The sequence below is a fragment of the Fukomys damarensis genome, unplaced genomic scaffold, assembly GCF_012274545.1.
Source record: "Fukomys damarensis isolate Sample0158 unplaced genomic scaffold, DMR_v1.0_HiC HiC_scaffold_21, whole genome shotgun sequence".
Taxonomy (NCBI): Eukaryota; Metazoa; Chordata; class Mammalia; order Rodentia; family Bathyergidae; genus Fukomys; species Fukomys damarensis.
The window spans coordinates 14,248,044-14,275,892 of NW_022900933.1; the positions used below are offsets into that span (position 1 = coordinate 14,248,044).

The window sequence follows — 27,849 nt, forward strand, 5'->3', positions numbered from 1 at the left end:
TTCACATTATATCATGAAAATTTTCCCAGGTAGAATACCATTTAAAAAGTTGTCAAAGTAGACATAACTATTTTCCAGTTATACATTTAGTTAATTTTGTACCACTGCTGATGGTGTAATGTTCAGCTTTATTCATGTACCTTAATTTGTTAGTCTCAAGGATTATTTAGAGTCCACACATTGTAATGGCTTTTGAAGCATTTAGCTGATTACTGTCCAGTAGCATTGTACCCTTATAGTGCCTACCAGCAAGATTAAAAAAACACAGGTTCTTCTTTTAACTTCCTAAGTATCGATTGTGAGTTAAAGAATTTTTGTGTGTTAATCAATAAATGAGGAACTGTTCTGATTTTTATTTTATGATAGTAAGGGTACATATTTTCTAGACTTTTTTTTTCCCTCTTGTAAATGGCATCTTCCTGTTCTTACACAAATTTGTTACTTTTTTAGGTAACAAAATTATTTTTTTTACATTGGAGAATAATAGTCTTAGTATTGAACACTTGTTAGCCATAATCCATATCTAATAACTTTTTAGAACAATTTGTGTAAATTCATTAATTATATACTTTATTCAATACACCCACACACACACATATACATGCTCTATTTGCCTCAATTTATGTATTAGACTTTGAGGATTCCATAATCAGTGTAATAGCTATCATGACTATGGCATTGAAAGAATAATGATTTTGTATTTTTTCCCTAATACTTATATCATTTCATCTTAGGATATAGATAATTACCTAATCTTTAATAAAAATTGTAACATTTTTGTTTAAAATAAGTACCTTTTTCACAAATAGAATCCATTCTTATAAAGTGCATATCTTTATATTACATAATTTTATACTTTTATTTATGTGGATTTTTAACAAATTTTATGAGTGTCTCATTTTGTTTGTGTACATCAGTATGCAAAGTTATTAAGGTAGTGCTGCATGATGGAAAGGTCTCCAAAAATAGTTTTCTCTGTCCTTAATACTAATTTCTTTTTCTCCCCCCTGGTGTTAGGGATTAAACTCAGGGCCTTCCGTATGGTAGGCAGGTATTCTACCACAGATTTACATTCCTCAGCCCACTATTTTTTTTTTTTTCTTATAAGTTTTGGGCTGAGGATTTAGTTTAGTGGTGCAATTACATGTTTAGCATGTTTGAGGCCTTGGGTTCAAGCCCCAGTATTGCAAAAAGAAAAGGGGGACAAAATAGTAGCACATTTTTGCTGTCTGTTGTAAAGAAATGAATTAGCATTTACATCCCACCCTCAATATCTCTATCTCCATCCTTCCCTAGTGTTTTGATTTTCATATTTATTTTAATATCTTTCATTCAGAAATGTCTTTATTCTATTGCTAATTTTTGTCTTGTATCACACAACTTATTTAGGTCAGGGTTGTTTTTTTGGTCGTTTTCTTAGTAATTCATTAGACTTTGAAAATCTGGTCTTTACAGGTTTAAATAAATACTTTTTCTAAAGTAATTTTTTAATATAAGCTTTTATTACAGATGTCCTGAATCTGCTTTTAGAAAGAGGGTGGTTAGGCTTCTGTGGTGATTTTACTGACTGTTCCATATTTCGTTAATTTTATAACCAAGCCAAAATTCATAGCAATTCAAAAAATGCTTTTAAAAGTATAACTCATTTCTTTTTCCAACTAAAATCATGCCACAGGGAACATAAGATATAATTTATAACGGACTCTTTGTCATTTGCGTCCATGAAAATTGAGGACTATATGGAATTGAGTCATTTGATTTACTAGCTGACAAACCCTTTATCATTATACAAATAAATACCTGCATATGCTAAGATTTACTCCTTTAAATATTCTGGCATGTTTTCATGAATTTCTTACTGCGGTCTCATTAGTTTTAATAAAAAGTTTGAAGTATGTGTAATTTCCTACATATAACTTCTAAAGTAATTATATTTTGGAAAAACATTTTGTAGCAAATATTTATAAAGAAGGAAATCTTTACTTCCAAAAAAAATATCAACTTTCAGTTTTTCCATAATCCTCTGAAGTCTTGTGCTCTTGCACATGTAAACTTATGTAGGGCTGAAGTGTAGCTCAGTGTCAGAGCCACCTGTTCTGCCTGAGCAGCCTGAGGCCCTGAGTTCATTTTCCAGTATTGCAAAAACAAAAATGATGTGCTTACATAGTAAAATGTGTCTATTTTTAAAGTTACATTATGTCTTAAAATTAATGTTTACTAGTAGCCAACTCAATATGGCAATAAATGAAAAAAATACTATTTTGAAAATGTTTTCTAACTAGGAAAAGAGAATCAATATAGTGTGAATTATTTTTCTTCCAATGATGGGATCAAACCCAGGGCTTTGCATGTACTGGACAAGTTCTCCAGAATTGAACTAAATAAACCCTGATCCCTAAAATATAAATCTATAAAGAATTTGTAAAATTATTAGATATTAAATAAAGGGAAACCAGTAGCTTTGTAGTAGCTAGTAATGCTATATTAGAAAAGGTGATTACATGAATGATCTAGTGACAGTGCCTCAATTTAACACATATGAAGTGGTTTCATGAATTAAGTTCTTAAAGCTGACTTCCATCTCGGCACCAAAAAAAAAAAAGAAAAGAAAAGAAAAGAAAAAAGATGGGAAGATATTAAAGTTAGGAGCTATACAATATGTGTTACTAGATGGGGCAACTTAATATTTAACAGAATTTAAAGTTCTTTAATTTATAAAATGTATTCAATACAAAAATAGTACAACAAAACAAGCGTTTGTCATGACACTTTATAAAATGAATCTAAAATTAATAGGTGGTATTAAAATTGATGCTTAATTGCTGAGGCATTGACACTTGGATAGAAAAACAGACCTCCGCATGCAAAGAAACTTGTTTATTATATTGTATTACAAGTCAGTCAAAATATTGATGACTATTCAAGAATTACTAGTGTGACAAACTATTGTAGATGAATTCAAGAAATAGATTTTAAAGGGAGACTTTAAATATTTTAGAAGAAAATATAGGGAAATATGTATGATACTGGGAGATTTTTTTTGAAAACACAAAAATTCCAACTACAGATTTGACCATGTTAAAATTATCAAACATGGGTGCCAGAAAATGTATTAAGAATAAATATAGACATACATATCTTCTGAAGGATTAATTGCTTTAATATAAAAAATCTACAAATCATAACAAATAAGACAAAGACTTAGTAAAAGAAATGATAAAACTAACAGACAAATAAAAATCTCGTAATTATCAGGAAAAGGCCAGCAGTACCATTGAGAACAAGAGGACATTTTGTTATCTTTGTATTTCTGATAATTTAAAAGTAAAATGGTAAAACTTATGATGTCCTGTCCATTACTGTTGGATTACAGAATTGTTTCATATACTTGGGAGGTCAGTCTGAATTGTTCTTTCGGTCTGGTATTTCAACCCCATCCTTACACATGCTAGGTAAGTGCTATGCCACCCAGCTCCACCTTCAGCTTGACATTTTCTAATGATGCTGAAAAGATTCCCCCAACTGGGCTTTCAGCAGCTCCCAGTCTAGAGTCCTTTGTGGGCTTTCCCCATGTTCCCAAAGAAGATAGGAAACGAATATTCATTCTGTTACTGCAATAACCAAAATTGGAAATAATCTAGACTTTAATCAACAAGCTGTAGTATATATAAATTCTGAATAGAAATAATGGGAAAACAAGTCATTATAAAGCACCTGTAACCTCTGTTAGCAATACAAAAAATCTTGAATACACTTTCATGGGAAAAAAGAGTTACAAGCTGAGGATGATGACACATGACTGCATTCCCAGCCACTTGGGAAGCTGAGGCACAGGACTGCTTGAGCCCAGGAATTTGAGGCCAGCCTGGGCAACAGAGAGAGACCTCATCGCTTCACAGAATAAAAATAATAAGGGGAAAAAATGAGAACCAAGACCTGTCATGTAAAGGTACAAGATCTCAATAATGAATGTAACTACTGTTTACCTAAAATGTACCAATAAACTCAATTAAAATAATATAAATAGTCTTAAAAATATGTTGCAAGAAATACCATCTTTATCAACTTTGTAAGCATACAGAGTCCTATTATGGGTACATAGCCATTTAGTAATGCACTGAAGTGGGGCTTTTGGAAGATAATTAGGTCATGTAGGCTCTAAGTTCATTAATGGATCAGTCCCCACATGAACATAGGAGTCTTTTGGAGGCCACTTTTCTTTCATCTAACCCATAACAGCATTGCAGTGAGCATTTTTGTATAGTACCCTTTCCTTCTCATAGGCTATGAAATTGCTTCTCAGTCTTTGTTGTGCCACTCGTTTCTGTGTTCAGATGTGGTTAGCGTTTATGACTAACCCTCTTCCAAGATCTCAGTATCCTAACACTAAGGTGTGGTCCTTCTTCTGAAGTACACGAGTTCCCATGGGTTGATTCATCAGAAAACTTGGAAAACAAAGATACATTCCATATGATTGTCTTTTGAGAACCAAAAGTGTGAGAAAGGGAATGTTGGGGGTCTCAAGAGAAAGAGTGGATGTTAGTAGTTACCCAAGGAAGAAGAAGGCAGACAAAGCTCTCATGACCTGCCAAGGAAAAAATAAGCTGAATAGCTGGTGTAGAGAAAAAGTCACTTGTGTTTGTGGACAACCAGACATTTTCAGATGTTTCAGAGAGATGACAGAGTTCAACAGTTTCGAAATTTTCTGGTTTACCACCACTTTTTTTTCCCCCGAAAGTTCTAATTTCTGTTGCCTCTTGGATCATACAGATGTCTGTTATAGTTAGTAACAAAAAATACTGGTGATACAGGTAAAAGATGACGAGGCAGTGTTTTGATGTGTGTGTGTGTGTGTGTGTATGTGTGTGTGTGTGTTTTAAGAGTAGGAAAAATTTATTGAAAGTTTCTAAGTGACACAGAAGGGGGACCAGAAGGTGCATTGCCCCCTTGATTTGTGGTTTTGATTCTTGATGTAGCTACAATTGTTGTAACACCAGGTAGACCTTTCTATGCATTTTTGTTCATTCTGCAGGAGAATTTTTCATATTCCAGCATTCTGTTTTAAAATTGTTTTAACTGCAGTTTTGTCAGAATACTTGAAAGGCCCTTACTTTTTCTTGGCAGCAGAGCTGATGTTAGAAGGTGATAACACAGTGAAATCATGATGTCTTTAAAGTAGAAATTTTGATTTCTAATGTAGTAACCTTGATTTTTAAACACCATAAGTTCCCCCTTGGTCTTCCCAAAGGATGCTATAAGTGTAACAAAGAGAAGAGGTAGGGAGGAAAGGGAACAGACACATGCTTAAAAGAAAATACACCCAAATGCAGTCATGAATAGTAGTAAGAGTTAAATGGGAGAAAAGGGGATGGGTAGAAATACAGTAGGAGGGAAGATACAGGCTTATGTCCAATAGAAGTCACCACCACTTGTTTTCTTCTGCAGTCTCACTAGAACTTGATGCTTTAAGGAATTGCTGGTTCCCTTTTCTTTGCAAGGTTCAGGGAACATGGTTGGGGACTGTGCAGAGATTTGGCTTGTATTTGGGCAATGGGAATTTTACCCTGAAAGCAGAGTGAAGTTCTGGTGAGGTTTGGAGCAAGTGAGTGTAAGAGCATTGTGCTTGCATGCACTTTATAAACAGTGTCTATAAATAGGTAAAGTGATCAGATTGTAAATCAAGCACTATTTCGAACACAGATTAGTTTTTTATTTTTTGGTTCGAGGGATTGAACCCAAGTCCTTGCATAAGGTAAGCGTGTTCTTTACTTTTCAGCTAAACCCTAGTCTGAAGACTGCATTTTAAGATCACACTTACTGTTGTAGTTAGAGGATTATTTTTACTTTGCCTCAAAAATGAAGTGTGCCCAAGAAATGAAAAGAATTCTTCTACTACAAAGTTGTATCATTGAGCACTGGTTTGATTTGTATTTTATTTTTCTAGCTGCAAGTAAAAGTTTAAATGATTGAATTAAAAATCTCAGCCAGAAATCTGGAGTTTTTAAACTTGGAGAAATAGGCACAAATTTTATTTGGGGATTATGTATATACATGTGTGTGTGTATATATGCATAATTAATTTAGGAAGAAATCTGCAGAAATGTGTTATGCATTAAATTAAAGAAAAACACCTCATTTGTCCTGCATAACTTTTTTTAAAAAGTTACCAAAATCATTTGTGTAGGACTCTTCTATTTCCTGAACTGCATTTAAAGAGGATTCAAAATGTGTCAGAAATAAAGTATTACATCAGAACTTTGTCATCTCTGGATAGGGAAATGCTCTGTTTCTCCTAAACATGGAATTCCCTTTGACTCTTCATTGTATACCCTTTGGCCATCTTTTTTGTTTTGTTTTGTTTTGGTTTGTTTGCTTTCAGTTTTTATTGGTTCATGTTTGCATTAGGTAATGATTACATTCCTTATAGGCAGTTGGTATAATACATAACACATCTCAGTTTTTTTCATCTCCCTTTTCCTCCTTCACCCCCTCCATTTCTTGATCCTTCTCCCACTTGAAAAGATCTATATTCATACTTACTATTATCTATCTTTTATTTGGCTCTTTATTTATATCTTGGATTTCTCATATAAGAGAAACTGTGCAATATTTAGGCTTGTTTGATCTGTTTCATTTAACATTATAGTCTCAAGGTTCATCCATTTTCCAACTTATGACAAGTTTATCCTCCTTTATGGTAGAGTACTCCATTGTGTGTAAATACCACCTTTTCTTCATCTGTTGATGGACACGTGGGCTGTTTCTAGGATTTAGCTACTGGTATTATGAATTGTACTGCTATAAACATGGGTATGCATATAATATAAATGATATCTTTAACACTTTGGGGAAGATATCTAGAAGGGGAATAGCTCAGTCAAATGAAATTTCTATTTTTAGTTTTCTGAGGAATTCATGTACTGATTTTCATAGTAGTTGTACTAATTTATATTCCTACTAACAATATAGAAGAATTCCTTTTTCCATGGAGACTCGCCAGCACTTGTTATTTGATTCCTTGATGATGGCCATTGTTTCTGGGGTAAGATTTAATCTTAATGCTTTTTTTTGTTGTTGTTGTTGTTCCTGGGATCGAACTCGGATCCTTGCACTTGTGTGGCAGGTGGCGGAACCACTGAGCTAAATCCCCAGCCCTCTTAGTGCTGTTTTAATTTGTAGTTCTTTTATGGGCAGTGTTGTGGAACATTTTTTCATGTATTTATTGGACATTTGTACTTCTGAGAAGTGTCTTTCATTTGCTCATTTTTTGATTGGGTCTTTTATTTTGGGGGTCTGATTTTTTTTGAGTTCTGTGTATAGTTTAGATATTAGTCCTCTGTCTGAGATATAGCTAGCAGTTTTTTTCTCCATCATATAAGTTGTCTCTTCATTCTGTTTTTTTTTTCTGTGCAGAGCTTTTTACTTTGCTATGATCCACTTATTTTGATTCTTTATATTATTTATTGTACCATTAGGATTCTGTTCATAAAGTTCTTCTGTATTTTGTTTTTTGAGGCAGTGACTTGCTATGTAGCTCGGGGTGGCTTCCAACATGTCTTGAGTGCTAGGATTACAGAAGTGTGCCACCTTGTTGTATAAATACACAAGTCTCTTCAGAAGTGAATTGTCCTGTGTGCTGGATCCTTTCTCTGTTCTTTTTTTTCTCTCCTTACTGGGGAATGAAACTAAACCTTTGTGTATTCTAGGCAAGCATTCTACCACTGAGTTACACCCCAGCCCTCTTTTTGAGCCAGTCTTTCTAAATTGCCCATGCTGACCTCAATCTTTGTGGCTCTCTTGATTACCTCCCAAATAGCTGATATTAGAAGCATATACCACATGCCCAAATTTCTATTTTAAATCACTTAGTGTTTGTCTTACTTACTGTGCACCTAATTCATACAAGTCTAGATGAATACACACACTATGCAGAATGGCTACTACTGACTGGGGTTGGGATTGAGATATGTAAAAGATGTCTGCTGGAGCATTTAAAAAAGTTAATTACCACTATTAATTTTTTTGTCCTACTGGATGCATTTCTACTAGATACAGCAATTTGTCCTGGGGTTGGACTCCACAAGTGATACTCAGGCTGTAAAGGGAGGTCTTTTTTATGATGAAACAACTTTCAAAGTTGTTTTCTGCTGTATATTTAACACCCCAGCCTGTTTATTGAGAAAGTCAACTATGTAGTGAGCACTTGGTGTCATCCAAAATCCACTTAGCTTTACCACTTTGGGCACATCATTTTTCTCTCAACATTTTTTTTTATTATACACAAATGAAAATACTGACCTCAAGGGGCACTTGTGAGGAGTGAAGGACTGAACTGAGTGACAGGATCTTGCTCCCATGAGCCCTCTAGGCAGAGTTTATGCTTAGAAATGACTGCGTCGGAACAGACAAATGAACCATCTGTGATCTGTATTTAAGGAAATCCTAAGGCAATGTGGAGCGATCTCATGTTTTAATTTTTTTTAAGTTCTTAGTCTTTGGGTAGTATTTTAAAATCTGCTAAGTAAACTCTCGTTACTATTTATATTAATCATGACTGGTGATGATTCGGGTAATTATATTTGAGTATAAAAAGAACTTTGTGTCCACCATTGTTCTTAACAGATCTTTCTTTCTGCTCTTTTTCTGAGCTAAAATTAATGTGATTTTTTCAAATGCATGTTCCTAAACTCTTTTAGGGATATAAATATTCAAACAAGGAAACTATGATTCCTTATGAAAGCTGTTCACCACTTTCCATCTTACTGAGCTCTCTGGTTTTCTGTGCAACTCTCTTCTGTGAGTTAGGTGGCTGGGATTTGAGAATGGAAATGTGGCCTCCTCATGGTCAATGGTCACTGGTTTGAACAGCCTGTGCTGGTGTCCTGAAAAATCTGTCTTTGTGATGCTGATTCTCCACTGTGATTTTCACAGAGTTCATTACATGTGGATCAGTGGCAGTTTCCATGGCTTATCTAATGTAAATCTGAGTTCAAACTCTTCAGATCCTCTCTTTTGCTTCTACCCACTGATCCACACTGGAAGTTCCTGGAGCCACCAGCGTGAGGAAGCTCTTGCATAATGCTCTCCAGGAACCTGGTCCATGAGTCTAGATAGTGACTGTATTAGTCAGCTTTACTAGGAGGGACACAATGTCAGCCACCTACAACTTAAAGGAGAGGTTTCATTTGGCTCATGGTTTCAGCAGATTCATTCCTTGTTTGGCTGGCTCCAAAGCAGGCACATCATGGCAGAAAACAAAGCCTTTCGGTTCAAGGTATCTAGGAAGCAGAGAGGAAGGGGCCAGGGACCACATGAAGTCCCCAAGGACACGACTGCACGACCCACCCAAATATACTCAGAAGTGTGCTTTACTAATATGTTGGGCATTTCATAATCAAATCAGGTTACAAACATGGTTAAAGGCTAGAGTGACATTCTCAGACTTAGCCCAAATTTGTGCAGAGAAATCATAAAAAGGATATAATATACATGAGAAAGTAAATGCTTCCCAGGAAAGGGGAACAAATGATAACAATCTGTGTTTTGTTTAGACAGCCTCACCTGAATTTTCCTAGTTAACTAGGCCTTGGGAAGGGACTAAGTGAAGATACTGGGTAAAAAGGAACTCTTCTGTCAGTATTACATGTAAAGAAAGCATCTGTAAATGATGAAAGATGAGAAATTGTGTTAAACATCAGTTTGAAGGCATTATTTAAGTACTGTCAATCTTAGCATCTTTAATACTTTCTACTTTATATTGCCCTCTTCACTTTTAATTAGGGGATTTAGCATTAGAATATCTCACTGGAATTACTGATATTTGTTAAATTTTAACTAGCTTGGTGATTTGACTGATGAGAGGTTTAGCGTAGTATAGTACAGTGGTAACTGGTTCATGAACTTAAATTTGTCCCACAATTCTGGAAAAGATAGCCACATTCGTGTTCGTGATGGAAAGATGGCCAGGGCTGTGTTCATCACCTGATGCAGGGTTTACACACAAAAACAAAATTTTGCCCAATGCTTCTGTTTGCAAAGCAAATTGCTCACAAACAGAAGCATTCAGGAACCAGGGTATGACTGTATTTATTTTATGATTATTATTCAAGGGTATGCCACATTTCCAGATCATACGTGGTGGTTTTAATAACAGTGATGTTTCCCCTTAAGTATTGCTTTTCATTATGAAGGTACATATACTCACTTTAGAAAATAAACAATGTAGACCAAAAAACCCCACAGCAATACTCATAATCCATGTATCCAAAGGCAAACATAAACTTGGCAAACTTCCTTTGTCATTTTGTATATATCTCTAATTTTAAAAAAGTGTAGCTAAATTTATAATGAGTATGCAACTTTGTTTTTATGTTTCATTCTTTTAAAACATGGGCCTGCTTGTCCTTAATTATCGTCAATAGTATGCATAGTATAAAGGTGCTCTTTTTTTAAAAGAAAAAGAAAGGAAGAACGGGAGAGTAGGATGGAAGAAAGGAAAGAAAGAAGAAGAAAAAGAGAGAAAAGAAGGAAAAGGAAAGGGAAAAAAAGTGAGCTCAGGGTCAAATTAGTTAAGAAATCTATTTTAGTGTAAAATTAGTGATAGTGGCAGTGATACTTTAAAGTGCAGCTTTTGTGGAGGCATTAGTCTACTGATAAGTATTTTGATGTCCTAAGAAAGGTGGTATTTAGCTAGTCCTGCCCTATTCAGTTACTGAACCCTTTTCTTGTGGTTAGATATTAAACACAGTTTGGGGAGATTTCACAGATATTTCCCCCATATACTTATTCTGGTATTTTCTTGTTTTCCCCTTAATGTCAGTGTCTTACATTCTCCTTTTCCCAGATTTAATACTAGATCGTATTTGACCACCAACTCTTCAGTACTTGATTACTGTTTGCAGGATTGGTACATTTAAAAAGTGTCTTTTAAGTGAATATTAAAATATGAAACCAGTCATTTGCTTTACTGATCTCTCTCTGGTGCTTTGATAAGCTGGTTCAGGCGTGGAAACTGAATGCCTCTGATGGTGAGGTCACCTTTCTTTTCCTTTGAATTGTTTTTGCACCTCAGACAATTATTGTTTTCCTCCAATAATCATGTTTATTTTTTTCCTTAATACCTTTTGCTTTCTTTAAGTTCCTCAAGGCTCACTCGTTGGTATTTTATTAATTGCTTATTGTATATATTTAGGAACATTTAAACGTTTACATATAAGAAGTAGATATTCAGTCTTTGTTTTTTATTTTTCCATCTGTTGGATGCATTCACCACTTAATAATTCCGCTTATACTTGCTTCTTACTTACATCCCTCTTCAGAAATTTAAGCTTTCTGCCAGATTTTCATGTTCTTTACTTCATCAGCTATGCAAAGTACACTCGAGCTTTATTAAGCTTTTAACATGTAACCTTTTTCATTGAACATTTTTAGTTAGGAGGGTCAAGGAAGCTAATGTGTTTCTCCCCTTCTATCCATCCTCTGACCAAATAGACACATTTCAAATCACTTTCTAAACCCTAAATTCAGATGTAATTCTGTTAAATGTTTTGTATCCATAGCTCCTTCATTCACTTTGTGAATTTCAGCACAAGATTTTTGAACCTACTTTGTTTCCATCATGTTATCTTTTTTAGATAGTGAACATTTGGAGAGCATTTGGATAGATTTATCAAGTCTGCTTTTTTTTTCCTCAGTCCTCCCTGCTTTTTGTTGAAGGAACAGAACAGAAAGGAAAAAAGGAGGAAATTCCAGTCTAAAAAGTTATGTGCTGATTCATAAATCTTAAATTATCCATGACACACGCTGAGATACTTGTATTGATATTGAAAGAGGGAACAGTCCTTTCTAAGAGGTTACTTTTATGGAATGTGAGTGAAATTCAAGCCAAGGAGGAATGTGAAGAACAAGAGTTATTGTATTACTTTATATAACCTAGTAATCCAGCACTGTGAAGTTATATTTCTGTTTTTAAAAAAATGTCTAGGGGGCCAGGGATTTAGCTCAGCAGTTTGGTGGCCTGCCTTGCAAGCGCAAGGACCAAAGTTCAATCCCTGGTACCAAAAAAACAAACAAACCAAAAAAATGTCCAGGGGGGCCAGGGATTTAGTTCAGTGGCTATGCCACCTGCCTTGAAAGCATAAGGTTCTGAGTTCGACCCCTGGTACCAACAACAACAACAACAAAAGTGTCCTGGCCGGGTGTAGTGGTGCACACCTATAATCCTAGCACTTAGGAGGCAGAGGCAGGAGGATTGCTGTGACTTCAAAGCCAGCCTGGGCTATACAATGAGTTCAAGGCTAGCTTGAATGACAAAGCGAGACCTTGTCTCAGAATAAAACAAAATAAAATGTCCAATTATATTCTCAGGGAAGATATTTACAGGCAATCTAAATATATGTACACGACTTCAAAAACTATTTACATGAAATTTTCATAAATAATGATATTTATCTCTGGATTACAAGGCATTTGAATAGTTATTCATCAGCAGAGTTCCTTCTTTTGCCTTAAAGTCTTGGGAGCTAGTCCTGCTTTAAGAGCTATACCAGTTAAGAAAATAACAATATCCTGTTTGAGTATCTAAGTACAGTATATTGTTTTAGATGTAAAATATTTGATAAGGAGCATTACATCTTTTTGGTGAATGAACCACAGTGCACTGTGACTCTTTCAGAACAGAAACTGTGTTTTTCTTACTCCCACCTTCCCATGTCTTCTTGTGTGACTTTTAAACAGCTCTTTATGCCCTTGGCACAAAGAAAGTTTCCTATGTTCTTTTCATTCAGTTCCTTGAATTATTTATTGTCCTCACTTCCTTGCTACTCATTCATTTCTTGAAAAAAAATGATTTTTCCATTTTACTGCTGGCTTAATTCTTTATAGAAAAATGAAGATAACAAATGTGCACTTGCATGTATTTCATCTGGAGTTTACTCAGTCATGATGAGTGATTTGGAGGTAACCACACAGAGGTGATATTTAAAGCTGCAGGGCAACCAGATATAGTGGGTGTGATCTCTCCAGAGTACTGGTAACCATGTGTACTCCTCCACCCAGAGACTTCAATTTTCTGTCTTTGTTCAATTGGACAATAACTGTGATCCAAACAAGTCAGCACCCTGCTTTCAATAGTAATATTTTTACTGCATTTTGTCCACACCTGCTGTCTCATGCTAATTCACTCAGTGCTGATAGGTATCTTGATAACAATACTATTTACATCCCTTTGCAAAATATGAAAAGTGGCAAGAAAATTAAGTCAGGAACACCACCCTGAGTTTACTAGCATTTAGGTGGAACCCACTAATGATAGTAAGTGGGCCAAAGGAGAGAGGAAAGAGCACCTGGTTATCACAAAGGTCCAGAGAACTTTAGGGAGGCATCATAATACAAATGCTTCACAGAACAAGGTGGCAAGGGCTACTCTTAGACTTGAAGAGATCCCTAGATGTTCACTTTCATTACTGCCGGGGACTTGATATTCTGAGGGGCTGACTGGCTGTGGTACCGGTAAGTACAATCAAGAGATAGTTCCTGTTTTTGAAGAGCTACTGTTAGAACAACAAGTGTGCAAGGAGGAGGCATGACCCGTGCATATCTCTATCATGACTTTAACCCTACTTTTTACTTGCTTACTTGTCTCCATTACTTATGAGCGATTTTATTTCTTTAAGGATAGGTTCTGGTACTAGGTATGCAGTCCTTGCTCAGAAGCATATGTACAAATGCTGGGAATGGTGGAAAAGAGAAACAGAAGCACTTCTTTGGAAGGATGGCATTATCAGAAAAGAGTGGCCAGTTAAGTTAATGAAAAGACTTTCAATAGTAGGATTGAACTCATTAATCTGAAATGTGGGCCCTCTAGATGGAATTAATATTTTAATGAAATGGATTCACTGTGGCCTTAATATCAAGATGAAAAAATTAAATATGTAATAAGGAAAATTTTATATAGTCTGCTCTTTGAAAGATGAAGGTGACATGCTGTAAGTTAATATTGTTCTGTTTAATTCTGTTGCTTTTTACCATATTTAAATATGCTTAGGCAGGTTTGCTAATATTTAGGAGAATTGTCAACATATGTTTGCTTTTTTAGTGAGCTCCAAAGAATAGGTTTAAAGTATTCTTGAGCTACCATCATATGACACAGTGGGAGAGACATCTTGATTTTCAGCTGGTAGTTTAATAAGTGAAAAGCATGTATATAATTCTATATATTCTAGTAAGTACCTAAAGTTTATATTGCACCTCAAAAAGGTTTGATGCTATAAATAAGAATGAGGAAAGGAAGAGAGCAGAAAAAGCGGGGGTGGGAGAAACATGAAAAAAGGTCCTCATGACTGGAAAATAAACAACAAACTTTGTTGCCCATTTCAGACCTCTTCAGTTTTTTTAGGTCATTAAATTTCTCTTTCCCTGTGTGCTCATCTGTACTTTGAAGAGAAAACCTTGAGTTGTTCTTCAGTCAAGATGTAATGAGACTCTAGACGTTTCTTTTCAATTGCTGAGAAACTTTTATGTTTAAAATGTTTTAAAAACCCATTAAAATATAGGAAATAGAGGAGATAGTTTGCAAGAGAAAATACTGAAGACTAGGCATTTCTAAGAAGTTTGATTTATTGCGTTTTAATACTAGTCTTTAGTTTTTTGTTTGTTTTGTTTTGTTTTTGGTACCAGGGATCAAACTTGGGAACTCGCACTTGCGAGGGAGGTAGCAGAACCACGAATTTAAATCCCCGGCCCCTCTAGCCTTTAGTTTTATGGATTATAATTTCACTTGTCCTGCAGTACACCATTTTCTGTGGCAGATGAAATGTGGCAAGAATGAATTTTTGTTATAGTAGGATTGGCCTGTTGACCTGGGAATAGAAGATGATATATTTGGATTTCTGTGAGGCTATTAGACATGTTATTCTTTTTGCTAGTATATCTCTAGAAACAACCAGTGTTTGGGGTGGTTGTTGTTTTGAGATGGATTGGTGTTTGTATTTTGGTCCATTTACTTGGTTTTTCTTTTGTTAATGAGGAGTACTTTCTGGCCATGTACTTGTACTGCCCCACGCAATTGCTGGAAGCAACAGTTAGAATGTTATTCTACTTAAAGGCTTGTAGTTGAAGGAGCAGTGGGTAAAGTTCTGGAATGTAAAGGAAATCATAACAGTCTGATGGTAGAAGTGTCAAGAAAGCTAGGTTTAATTATGTAGCAGTACAAAACCATTATTCCTTTCACAAAAAGTGAGGAAGAAGAAAATGAGTGAAAACAGTTTGCATTTCTTTATCTGAATGGCTGCCCAGACCCAGGCTGCATGAGCCCTGCATTCTGCAGTCAGTGTGCATTTTTTAAAATACCCCTAAATGTTCCAGCTTTAAATAGCAATGAGTTTTCTAAAACGATGCTGCGTGCTGCAGGAGAAATGAAAGCGGCTGCCTTGGAGGCAGGAAGCCGACTGGAGAGATGCTTAATTACCATGGAAGTAAGTGCTTGTTACTGTTGAATGCAGCTTGCAGTGAGCCCCGGTCCTCCTCAGTGTCAGAGCATGATTTGTAGACAATGCCGCTCTGTCAGCTCAGTGTTAGTAAAGCAGCATCTTTCCAAACATGTATCTGGCAAGAATTTAAAGGCCACCTCTTGTGTAATGTGCAGAGTCCTGGAAAAGGATCTTCTGCTTCTCTTTTCAGGATATACGCAACCATGCAGGATTTTGTACTTAGAATCTGTGATTCCTGCCTCCTGCCTGACGTGCTCATGAGGAAGTTCGTTTTCCTGCCCGTCACCTGGAAGGATGCTGCCAGTTCTCTGTAATCTGTTGGGGGATGTGGAGAGGGCTGCCCAGAGCAGCATTTTGTTTCTTCTGGTTGTCATAAATTAGTGCTGATGGGGTGGGGTAGGTTGCGCTGCTTAAGGAAATGCAGGCATTTTGTTAATTACTGAAAGACTTCCAGCTTTAAGAGTAGAAACTAAGGAGAGCTTGGAAAGAGGTGGCGACAAATGCCAGATTCATTTCTGCAATGTTCCTCATCTAGGTAAGTAATAAAGTAGAGGAAAATATGGAAGAGTACTAATAATGATATAATGGCTCCAGAAAAAACTGTTTATTTTTTCTACTGTATTTGCTCTTGTCAACTATGTTAAGCCTTTGTAAGGAAACAAGTGTTGAATTTTGAATATAGAAGGAGTTTCAAAATTAGTGTTACAGCATTCTAAAATCATTTTTCAGTTTTTAGTTTTGTCATAAAACTGATTTTATATTGCTCTTATTACCTGATTCTTGTTGATTGTCTTTAACTTCTGGTCAGCACAGTGGCTCATGATGTTTTATATTATTAGAGGTCATTGGAGCAGAAGTCCATACTTAGGGTAGGAATCCTATTGCTCCAGAACAGTATGTTAAATCGCACCTCCCATTTTATGAAACACTTCAATTAAGCTAGAATTTAATAGTCTTTCAGTATAAATGATGGATTTTACTGAATGCTTTTACTCCTCTCTTTCAAATCTGCTTTATTGAAAATATAGACCATAGAATTGTGAGCCACAGTTTATTTTCATGTATCTGATTTTGATAGTTGCATATTTGTTTTTAGATGTATTTATCAAATTTTAATTCAAACTGTCTTTCTCTTTTTTAGAGACAGCATGGGATTATGGCAATCACAGCGTCCCAGTAATACAAGTTCCATTCATTTTTTTCTGAAAGAAAGCCATCTGTTAAAGTGAAGCCAAGGAACTATTGTGGATTACAGTCTTTTTTAAGATCTGGATTTTTAGTAGTTTGAAAATCAGGCAGAATTTAACCTTTTAAATGAAAAAGCTTAAGATCTCATGCAACTGTTTCATTTTTGGGAAGCCATTCTCCAAAAGGGAAGTGCACATTTAAGACAGATAATGATGGTTCTTTCTGCAGGGATTTAACTCTAATTGCTTTTACATCATGACCAGCTTAAAACGGTCACAAACAGAAAGGCCTGTTGCCACTGACAGGGCCTCTGTTGTTGGCACAGATGTTACCCCCAAAGTCCATACTGATGACTTCTACATGCGTCGCTTCCGGTCCCAAAATGGCAGTTTAGGATCATCAGTTATGGCCCCCATCGGGCCCCCTAGAAGTGAAGGTTCTCACCATATAACCTCCACCCCTGGTGTTCCAAAAATGGGAGTCAGGGCAAGGATTGCAGATTGGCCTCCAAGAAAGGAAAACATAAAGGAAAGTAGCCGTTCAAGCCAGGAAATGGAAACCTCAAGTTGCCTTGAGAGCCTGTCCTCCAAAAGCAGTCCTGTGAGTCAGGGAAGTTCTGTGAGCCTCAATTCCAATGACTCAGCCATGCTGAAGAGTATACAGAACACACTGAAGAACAAGACCAGACCATCGGAGAACATGGACTCCAGATTTCTTATGCCTGAAGCCTATCCCAGCTCCCCTAGGAAAGCTCTTCGCAGAATACGGCAGCGGAGCAACAGCGATATCACCATAAGTGAACTTGATGTGGATAGCTTTGATGAATGTATCTCACCCACATACAAGACTGGGCCATCATTGCACAGGGAATATGGTAGCACGTCTTCAATTGATAAGCAAGGAACGTCTGGAGAAAGCTTTTTTGATTTGTTAAAGGGGTATAAAGATGATAAATCTGATCGAGGTCCAACTCCAACAAAGCTCAGTGACTTTCTAATTGGTGGGGGGGGCAAGGGTTCTGGTTTCTCTTTGGATGTCATTGATGGGCCCATCTCACAGAGAGAAAACCTCAGGCTTTTTAAGGAAAGGGAAAAACCACTCAAACGACGTTCCAAGTCTGAAACTGGAGATTCATCCATTTTTCGTAAGTTACGCAATGCCAAAGGTGAAGAACTTGGGAAGTCATCTGACCTTGAAGACAACCGATCAGAAGACTCTGTACGGCCCTGGACATGTCCAAAGTGCTTTGCCCACTATGATGTCCAGAGTATATTATTTGACTTGAATGAGGCCATTATGAACAGGCACAATGTTATTAAGCGGAGAAACACCACCACAGGAGCTTCGGCAGCAGCTGTGGCTTCCTTGGTCTCTGGACCTTTGTCTCATTCAGCTAGTTTCAGCTCTCCGATGGGAAGCACAGAGGACCTGAATTCCAAAGGAAGCCTCAGCGTGGACCAGGGAGATGATAAAAGCAATGAACTTGTAATGAGCTGTCCATATTTTCGGAATGAGATAGGTGGAGAAGGTGAAAGGAAAATCAGCCTGTCAAAATCAAATTCTGGCTCCTTTAGTGGGTGTGAAAGTGCCTCCTTTGAGTCTACCCTTACTTCCCATTGCACAAATGCGGGAGTGGCAGTACTTGAAGTGCCCAAGGAAAACTTGGTGTTGCATCTTGATAGAGTGAAACGATACATTGTGGAACACGTGGACCTTGGCGCATACTATTACAGGAAATTTTTCTACCAGAAAGGTGAGGAGAGATTGTCTGTTTTTTAAAAATTTCTTTTGCTATATACTTTGGGGAAAAAAGTATTTAAAATTTTTTAGTAGTATGACAGGATTTACACGAATATCTTCCTCAGTGGTAAAATATTTACCTCTGCTGCAGTTTGTCTTTAATCTATTTTCCTCTTTCAGGAGTACACATGTCTTGTATGTTAAATTTTAAATATGAAAAGCCTCTGATTTAGTGGATGCAGTTATAGTCTTTGTTGCGTATTTACTCTTGACTCTTCTGGGATGAATGTGTATAGTTGAAAATACTTTAAATATGGCCTTTTTTTAAAAAAGGCTGCAGGAACAATTTTGATGCTGCCTTTCATTCTTTTAGAACTTTTTGCAGTTAGGATAGGATTTCCTTGGCACTTTGGTCTTATTAGTAAATGGAAATTACATGTGTCTGTATCTCTTTCACAGGAACATTGGTCAAATTAAATTATATTACTTGACAGATCTAGTCTAGGTCTTCTATTTGAATAGAAAAACCACAGAAGAAGAAAGCTTCTGTTACATACTGGCAACTTGCTTTTAGTCTTTGTCTGTGTGTATGAGACACACACACAGACACACACACACACACACACACACACAGAATAGCTGAGACTACTTTGTACAATCTGACCTCCTATTCTTAAGAAAGGCATTGTGATTCACTGGGAAGTAATATAAATGAACTCTTCAGAGCTTTCTAATAGTTTTTCGAATAGCATTGTAATTGAAGGGTGAGTTTCAGTCATCCAGATAACCAAGCTGATTGCTCACCAAGAAAGGTGGTCTATTAGCTAGATCAGCTGTCTCTGCAGCAGGTAAAGAGGCCTGTGGTGTAAGAAGGCTCTACTCTCCCAACTCTTCAACCTCCTTGTTTTGAATTCCCACCTACTTTTTTAGGGTTTTAAATGCTATTTAGATTTATTCTTCCAAGTGAAATTTTAATCTTTGATCTGGTACTCATTATTGCCATATAATATTGTTCCCTTTAGGATAAATTCATCTTAAGATTATTACATGATGCACCCCACTCAAGACTTATTGATAGAATGAGCCTTGTCTCGTTATTAAATATCTATGTCTTTTCTGATTCCTGAATATCTATGGCATGGGTCCTGAAATCAATGCAAATGAAAATCTGTCTCTCATTTTCTTTTACTCCCAGTACTGGGGCTTGAATCCAGAAACTTCATACTCACTTCCCAGCACTTTAAAAATTTTTGAATTTTGAGATAGGGTCTTGTTAAGTTTTTAGGTTTTTCAGTCTAAACTTAAACTTTGCTACTCATGCCTCAACCTCCCAGAGTACAAGGTTTACAGGCATGTGCCATCAAAGCTGCTGTCATTTTTAAGCCATATTTTCTCAGTTATTATCTGAAATTCAGATTTTAGAAATCATGTCTTTCTTACACAGACTTTTAGTGTGCAGGATTTGTTAGCTTCACAAACTTAGTATGTGGAGCCAGATGGCTTTTTTATGTAGTAAGTAGACACTTTTTCCTACCAGACAGTATAATAGTAATGGACATTTTTTGCTACATATGTACCAGGCATTGAGCTAAGCATTTGCTGTGATGCCTATTCTTTCATTTGAATCTCTTGGTGTCCATGAGTTCAGTACTACTGTTAATCCCATTTTCCAGATGAGCAAACTGTTGTTCAGGTGCAACACTGCCCCTAGTAAGTTTTGGAGCTTGGCTTTCTCCTTTCTAATCTCTGAACATAGTCATGCTCTCCCCATCACTGTTTTCTGAGCTGTACTTATGTTACACTAAGGGAGAGGGGAAACATTTAAAATTTTTCATCTTTCAAAAGCATGCAATGAAAATTTGAAGATTTAAAGGGCAGAACAGTTGTGCTTATTCATAACAACTTAAAGGCCACTAACTCAGTAGTTATTAATTAGGAGGATAGAAGATACTTAATATAAGTGGAACTGCTTAGTTGAAAATATCAGTTAAAGCAGATAATTGTTTCAAAAATACATATCTAAAATAGTATGATATCGAAATGTACTTACTTAATAAGATGTCAAAACATATTTGCCTAACTTGTGAATCCAAGGGTTTTTCTGTGACAGTAATGTTAGTCTTTTAGGGTCTATATTGTATTAATCATATAAACCACAAGTGCAAAATATCAGTATAGATGATAGCAATCTTAGCACAGAATCTGTTTCACAATTTTTTTTCTCATTTTCTGTACCTATTTTGCCCACTCCTAATCTAAGCACTTTTATTACGTGCTTATATTGTCTTTCCAAAGCCTTCTACTTAGTTTTTATAGAAACACTTTTTCGTACCCATGTTTCGTCAGATTTCACAATAATTAAGTTTCATAACAAAACTATAATAAGTCAACTGGCATCAGCAGGTCCGGGAAGATGCAGCCAACTCTGTCAGCTGCGGTCTAGCTGCTAGGTGCCAAAAGTGTGCATGGCCCGGGGATGGCCTGCCGGCTTGCTGGTGCCAGCGAGCTCTCATCAGCATGGTGTCAAAAGAGTGGCCAGCAGTGGTGATCCAGGAGGCTGGTCCAAGGAAAGTCAGTCACAGAGTGCCTGCTCTGAGGGTTCTGCTCAGGCCACACAGAATTGAACTTCCCAGTTACGCAAGTCCTCCATCACAGTTTGGAATGTACTACAAATGTAGCTCTGAGCAGCATCATACAAAGAAGAAATCAAGCCCCTTTAATATAATGTATTCTTATGGCAGTATACACATAGTTAAATAATTCTGTCATAAGTTTGTTATCAGCTTCAACTCACTAAAATGAGTACCCTAACTCATTTTCCCTTGAGAAAAAAGGACCTCTTGTTGAAGGAGCTCAGCAGTGTCGCGTGGAGTTTGCCCTCCAGCACCAAAGTGCTGTGCTCCCAGCCTTGCCACCACCTCACCTCTTCATCTATAGTTTCTGTATCCTTAAACACATGCTTGACTTCATTGTGGCTGAAGCTCTGGGGGGAAAAATTATTGATGTATACTGCAGTCAACATAATATGTAAAATTTCACCACATTCAGCTGATAAATATTACACAGTTTTTATGAACATTATTTTGCAGATAACAGACTTTAGAGGACATTTCAGTGTCAACATATAAGCCAGTGATGGCAAACCTTTTAGAGCTTTCAACAATGCAAACAGCCCACTGCAGCACATGTGCTATGGTTCACTACCACTGATACAAGCCAAGTGCACTGCTGGAAAAATTTGGAGCAGTAGAGGAACTTTAGTGTTTGGATTTAGTGAAACAGGCAAAATGCCATTGATGTGCCTCTTCCCTGTCCTCTCTCTTGCTCTCTCTCTATTCTGTATATGTGTCTGTGGTTATACTGAGATTTCCCCAGGATGAAATAACAGTAACAACATAGCTCACATTTATGGTTTTACTGCTTTTTGTGTTATGTAGACCTCCTGCTTAATTCTTATAGGACACCTAAGTGAACCTGTCATTGAAGTCAAAATTTTAGTAATATGACTACAGCTTCCTCAGGAAGACACAGACTAAGCAGTAAGGTATTCATTTTAACTTGATCATCTTTTTTTATTTTTTATTTTTTTTTGTTTTTTTTTTGGGACAGTCTTGCTATGTACTTCAGACAGGTCTGAAACTTGTGGCGATCTTCCTGCGTCTGCCTCCCAAGTGTTAGTACTACAGGTGTGTGCCACCATACCCAGAATAATCTGGTCATCTTCTTGGGAGTCCATATATGTTTTGTTTTTAGTTTTTATTTAGTCACCATGATTAAAGTACCAAGGAGATTTGTACGTGAAAAATCCTACATAGATTTTTGCTTGGAGCTAGCATGGTTTGTTGACTAGCCATGACTTGTCCCATTTTCTGTGGTTCCACAGGACGCTTTTAGCTTTTCACCAAGTGTGCAATTGTCTGTGTGACATATTTTTAAAATTTTTATTTTTTATTAGTACATGTTTGCAATACTATAATGATCACATTCATTGTGGGACATTGGCACATGTACATAACCTGTCTCAATTTTGTGAGGCATATTCTTGAATCTTAGAGGGATGCATTAAGGAAAGAGTAGCCTGTATGTTACCTTGGCAGTGGCATTTGTTGCACCATTGATCAGCAGTATTGATGAGCTTATGTATATGCCAGGTGGAGGATTGCTGTCAGTGTCAAGTTACTGAAGGTGCTGTGACAGGGCCTTGTCCTATTTCTCCGTAACTGAGAGAAACTGAAGTAATAGTCCAGAGCTCAGCTAAGAATATTTCTTACTTCTTCAGAGAGGAAAAAATTAGTTTTTCGTGCATCTAATTATTCTGATAAGTCTGAAACATCAGATTTTATTCCTGCTGCTCACCTTTCTCCTCCTGATACCTCCTCCCTACGCATACGCATTAGGGTTAGCAGTATGCTTGACACCAGGATTATCAGTTTGCAAAGACATGTTGGATTTCAGTTGCTGTTATGCAGGCATTTTCTTTCTTTGCCTCTCATTGTCTGGTCATCATCCATCTTCAACATCCTTTCTGTAGAACATTGCACATAACCTCATATGTGTCAAAGTGACAGTTTTAGCACTTTGATAAACTCTGTTTTGCCATCAAGAGCTGTTCTTCAAGTTCCAGTCTGTTAAATGATCCTCATTAACAGCTATTGCAAGTTTTAGTGGATAATTTTATAGTACCTAGAGTACATCAGAAAGCACAAGCAAACAGAAAAGTCATCTTTCTAGATTGAGACCCAAACAGCCACGCTAACTTCAAACTCCTGGCTGTGCCCTATAATAATAGATTGTTAGTTAAAACCACACTACTCTAGGGTAATTTTTACCGAACTATGCACTATTTCCTTAGAATGTAAGCTTTCTTCCCCGGAGTTCTTGTGTGTATAAATACATACTTTATGGGTGAGGTATGAGCATCTGCAGATCTAATACTCAGGATAATTAACCATGACATAGCTACAGCTATACTCTGCCAGATATCTGTGCTTAAGTTAATATTCAGTAAATGGCTCAAGCTCAGCTCTTCATTCTTCACGTGGAGTTGTCTTTTTGTTGTTTTCAGTAGAGATGCAAGTGGAGGAAGTGCTCAGATATAACCAGAGTGTCTTTTGTTTTGAACCCTTACCTCAAATGGACAGACCTGGAACACCATTTATTTCCCCAGCTATATGTGAGGTATTAAATAAGGCAAAAGTCATAAATGAAACATTTAAAGTCTAGCAAATGATACTTTATTTTTCCTACATTTTTATCAGTACATATTGATTATACGGATTAATGAGTATAATTTTGGCTGATCTATAAATGTATATAATATACTTTATATTCTCCCATCCCAATTTCACATGTATATGGTAGGGGCGAATTTAATATATATAATTATTTTGTTCATATTCATAACCCCCTGTTACCCACATTTATGCTTATTTTTCTCCTATGTTCCTTTGGAATAAACAGTTTAAAGAGGGTAAGCCTAATAGAGGAAGCAATGCCTTACTTCAGGAAAAAAGTTTAAAAATCACCAGGGAACACCATGTAGCTAAGTGAATTTTTTAAAAGATTTTATTACTTTTTCTTTAAAAAAAAATCCTCCTAGTTAGGTGTGGTGGCGTACACCTGTGATCCCAGCACTCAAGAGGCTGAGGCAGGAGGATTGCCAAGAGTTCAAGACCAGCCTGGGCTATGTAGTGAGTTCATAGTTGGTCTGAACTACATAGCAAAGCTCCATCTCAAGAAACAAACAGACATCCTTCAATAGATACAAGAATATTAGGCTTGAGAAAAAAATCTTTTGGATGCCCTACCATTTAAGGATATTTTATACTGTGTTTGGTTTTCTGACATGGGTGGGTTTGGTTTCTTGAGGTAAGTGATGAGCTCCAGGCAACACATCTGTCCTCTTCAGCTGTGCCTTGCTGTATGTTCTTCAACTCAGCACTTAATTCTTTCAAAATTAATAGTGACAGGTTTAACTCGTGCCATTATAATTTATTGTTTAAATTGCCTTTTGTTTTATTAAGATTACATAAATGATATATTTCATTTGAAGGTAGTTCTGTCTGTATGCATTCCTTCACACAGAGATTTGGGACACCAAACAGATTCTTGAGAAACTAACCTAGGGATATGTTTTGAGATGAGTTCTCACTCTTTTGTCCAGCCTAGCCTTAAGCTCCTGGGTTCACAGAATCCTTCCACCTTAGCCTTCCAAGGGGCATAACGTGCCGCTGCACCCACTTTGCTTCTCTCTGCTCAGCCCTTACAGGTCTCTAGGTGTTAAGGTCTTACATGTTATTTCCTCCTCTTTGCTGTGAGATCTCAAGGCCCGGAGTTAGCTGGACCTTAATCCATAAGGTACACAGCGTCGGAGCCCTTTCAGTTCGAAGGGTTTGGGAGCAGTCAAAAGGGCGTGTGCTTCAGCTGTTACTCCACATGCTTTATTTGCAAATGAAGATAGGTTGTCAGAGGGCCACTGGGCTTTGAGATATTTTTCTTTTTAAGGTTTTTTGTTAGAGATTCCTGCAGTCAGATTACAGTAGCTACCTGCCCAATGTGAGATGCAGTCCTGAGAAAAAGAATACACTAGGAGACAGAGCTAAGAGAGAAAGCAGGGTGCCAGGATGACCAAAGCTGGTACAACCAACAAAGGCGCTGGACAGTCCCAGGCACTGACTTTTATTGGCAATCAATTGGGTAAAGGTGACTGTGTGGTTTCTATGGAAATTATGTAAACAAGGCTCATAAAGGACAAGACAAAGCATTCTCGAATTAGGAGCAGAATAGACAAAATGTATGATTGTGATTAGACCATTGTCCTTCTATTCTGAATGTTTTAGTTGTGGGAATGGAATTTGAGTGTGAGTTACTCTGACCTCAGCACGTAGGCTTCAGCCAGGAATGGAATTTGAGTGTGAGTTACTCTGACCTCAGCACGTAGGCTTCAGCCAAACTCACTTCTATAAACAAGCCAGTATTGGGGTTAACTCTTCACAGCCTGCTTTGGGCATAATCAGTATTACAGTCCTCTGCAGTTTTTGGGACAAGGTCGTGCTGTGTAGTCTAGGCTGGTCTTGAACTCACTGTATAGTCCAGGGTGACCTTGAACTTGTGGCAATCCGCCTGCCTCGGCCTCCTGAGTGCTAGGATTATAGATGTGTGCCATCATGCCTGATACCATCTCCCTCCCTCCTTCCCTCTCTCTCATCCATTTATAAAAGGTGGAGTTTGTTTTGCAATAAAACTGGTGATAAAGACATGGCCCATGGCCTATGCAGTTATATATGAGAAATTTAATTTAGAGAGTCTGATGTTAGAAATTTTGCGGGGGAACTAGCACCGCTTGCCTTTCTGTCGGTCATTTTTTTGGTGTGTGTTTGCTTGCTGGCCGTATTATTTTATGTCAACGCCCAACCAAGAACTAAGTTTTATGTTCAGGCATATAACCTTCATAGCACATTTGCTTCCACATTTGTCTTTTATTTTCTTGTCCTATTAGTATGATTTATATATGTGCTTTATGATTAATAGCTTCAACCATGCTTTCTGAAAAGACATCGAGTTACATTTATATCCATGTAAACTGCTTCCTGGGCTTTTTCCTCAGTTCTAGCCACGTTGCTCACAGCTGCTATCTTCCTGTCTGGATAGCTGTCTAGCTGCCATCTGTAATACGTGTGCAGATGTACAGGCTTCCTCATCTTTCACTCTTACCACTGCTGTCCTGTAAATGCCACCATTGGTACGGGATGCTTGGATCTGAAACATTTCGGCTTCCCTAATGCCTTTGTTGTACTCTGCCTCCATCAGTTAGGAAGGCCTCTCAAGCCTACATATGAATTGCAGCTAACTTCTGCTTTTTATGCCACATTCTTAATTCTATATATGTCAGGTTCATATTGCCTCTTGCTCATATTCTGGCAATGGAATTTTTTTTTTTTTTAGTCTCTTTAAAAGTTTTCCCAGAAAACTCAGAATTCAGCCCATTTTGTCTCTGCCAGTCTTTTGTTTAGTCATGTAAATATGCCAGTCTGTTAAGATCCAGAACCTGCAAGTGGTTGGTTAGGGCCTGGTAGTATCATCTGTGAAGCGTAAAAGGGGGAAAGAAGCAGAATTTAGCAGAGAGCCTTCAGTCCATGGTGTACATCTGATGATACCATAAGAAAAAAAGGAGTGTAGGTAGGAAGAAAGATTGAGCAGGGAGAATTTCAGACCTGGATGCATATTGACAAAAACCCAACATAATGGAGCTAAGGTGAGCTTTAGAAAAGTCACTTAGTGAGGAATATGGCTGGACTGTGTTGACCCCAACCCCTGTCTGCATGCTCAGCTCCTGACAAGGGGCTGCTCAGGAAGTGAGGCTCAGCTCCACAACCACAGCAGATTCTAAGGCACTGCAGCCAGGGACTGAGCTAATTGTATTCTTTGTGGCTGAACTGCTTGCAGGTTCTTCTTGGGAGATCAGTTTGCTGCCTTTTTGTGGCTGTCATGCATGGTGAGTGTTACAGCATTGCCTGTGTGGTTTTGCACCCTGGTAAACAAAACAGAGCTCCCCTATGGATCTTGCCCTATAACGGAGGGAAACAGACAATAACAAATGGCCTTGTTATGAAAAATAGTACAGAGATATAGAAAGGAAACCTTCCCCTAATGCCAGTAATTTTACTTGAATTCTATCATCTACATACACATTATCCAGTTTTTCTCTTGGCAAGAGTACCCTGAAAGTTTTTACAGTAGTTTTAAAAATTAAAATAACTGCACTATTGTTTATTCACATAGTCACACCATATTTAATATCTGTTTTGTGCCACATACAGTGCCTAGGAGGAAAACAAAAGCCTGTACACCCAATGCCTTCACAGTGTTTATAGCATGTAATTACTGCTGTTGAGGCAAAAGATAAGCTATTGAACGTTAATTTTCTCTTAAGTATGGAATCTCTTTGCCTGGAACTAAATTCGTTTAGACAGATGGTAGAATTCTTGTATTTATCGTCCATTATTTCCTTTTTTGATCTCAGTTTTTTGAATTTTTCTCACATATAGTGCTTATCAACTTTATCTTCTGGGCAAGGAATTGGCACATAGCTTTGTGTGTTCTAATTGTCTTTCCTGGGTTTAATTTTTAGCGGTCCTTCTTTTTTTTTTTTTTTTTTAATCCAAAAACCTATTATTTTTGTTTTCCTATAGTTATTTTTCATAATAGCTTTGCCCTGTTATAGAGCCTGTTTTTCTACTGATACTAATTTAAATTTTTTCCTGATTCTTTTCCTGGAATGATGTGTGTTTTCTGGTTGTATTATTCTTTAATTGCCTGCTGTTGTTTTCCCTTAAGTGAAGAGATCTCCTTGATCGTGATTAAGTGGTGGTTTGAGTTTCCTAGGATTCTTTCTCTAGCTGGCCTCCCCTAATGTAGTAGGGCTGAGGCACTT

The 27,849-nt window shown here is 37.1% G+C and overlaps 1 protein-coding gene across 10 annotated transcripts in view; it reads left to right on the top strand.

The window, feature by feature from the left end:
- Sipa1l1 (signal induced proliferation associated 1 like 1) overlaps positions 1–27,849 on the top strand; it is a 333,742-nt gene that overhangs the window by 200,909 nt on the left and 104,984 nt on the right. For 9 of the 10 annotated variants that reach the window (XM_010645389.1, XM_010645392.1, XM_010645396.1 and 6 more), the window contains one exon: positions 16,630–18,429. In XM_010645389.1, coding sequence (XP_010643691.1) covers positions 16,932–18,429 — 1,498 coding nt within the window. In that variant the 5' untranslated portion in view covers positions 16,630–16,931. Of the gene's footprint in view, positions 1–15,718; positions 16,024–16,629; positions 18,430–27,849 lie in introns of those variants that run through there. The other variant, XM_010645391.3, reaches the window with a different exon arrangement.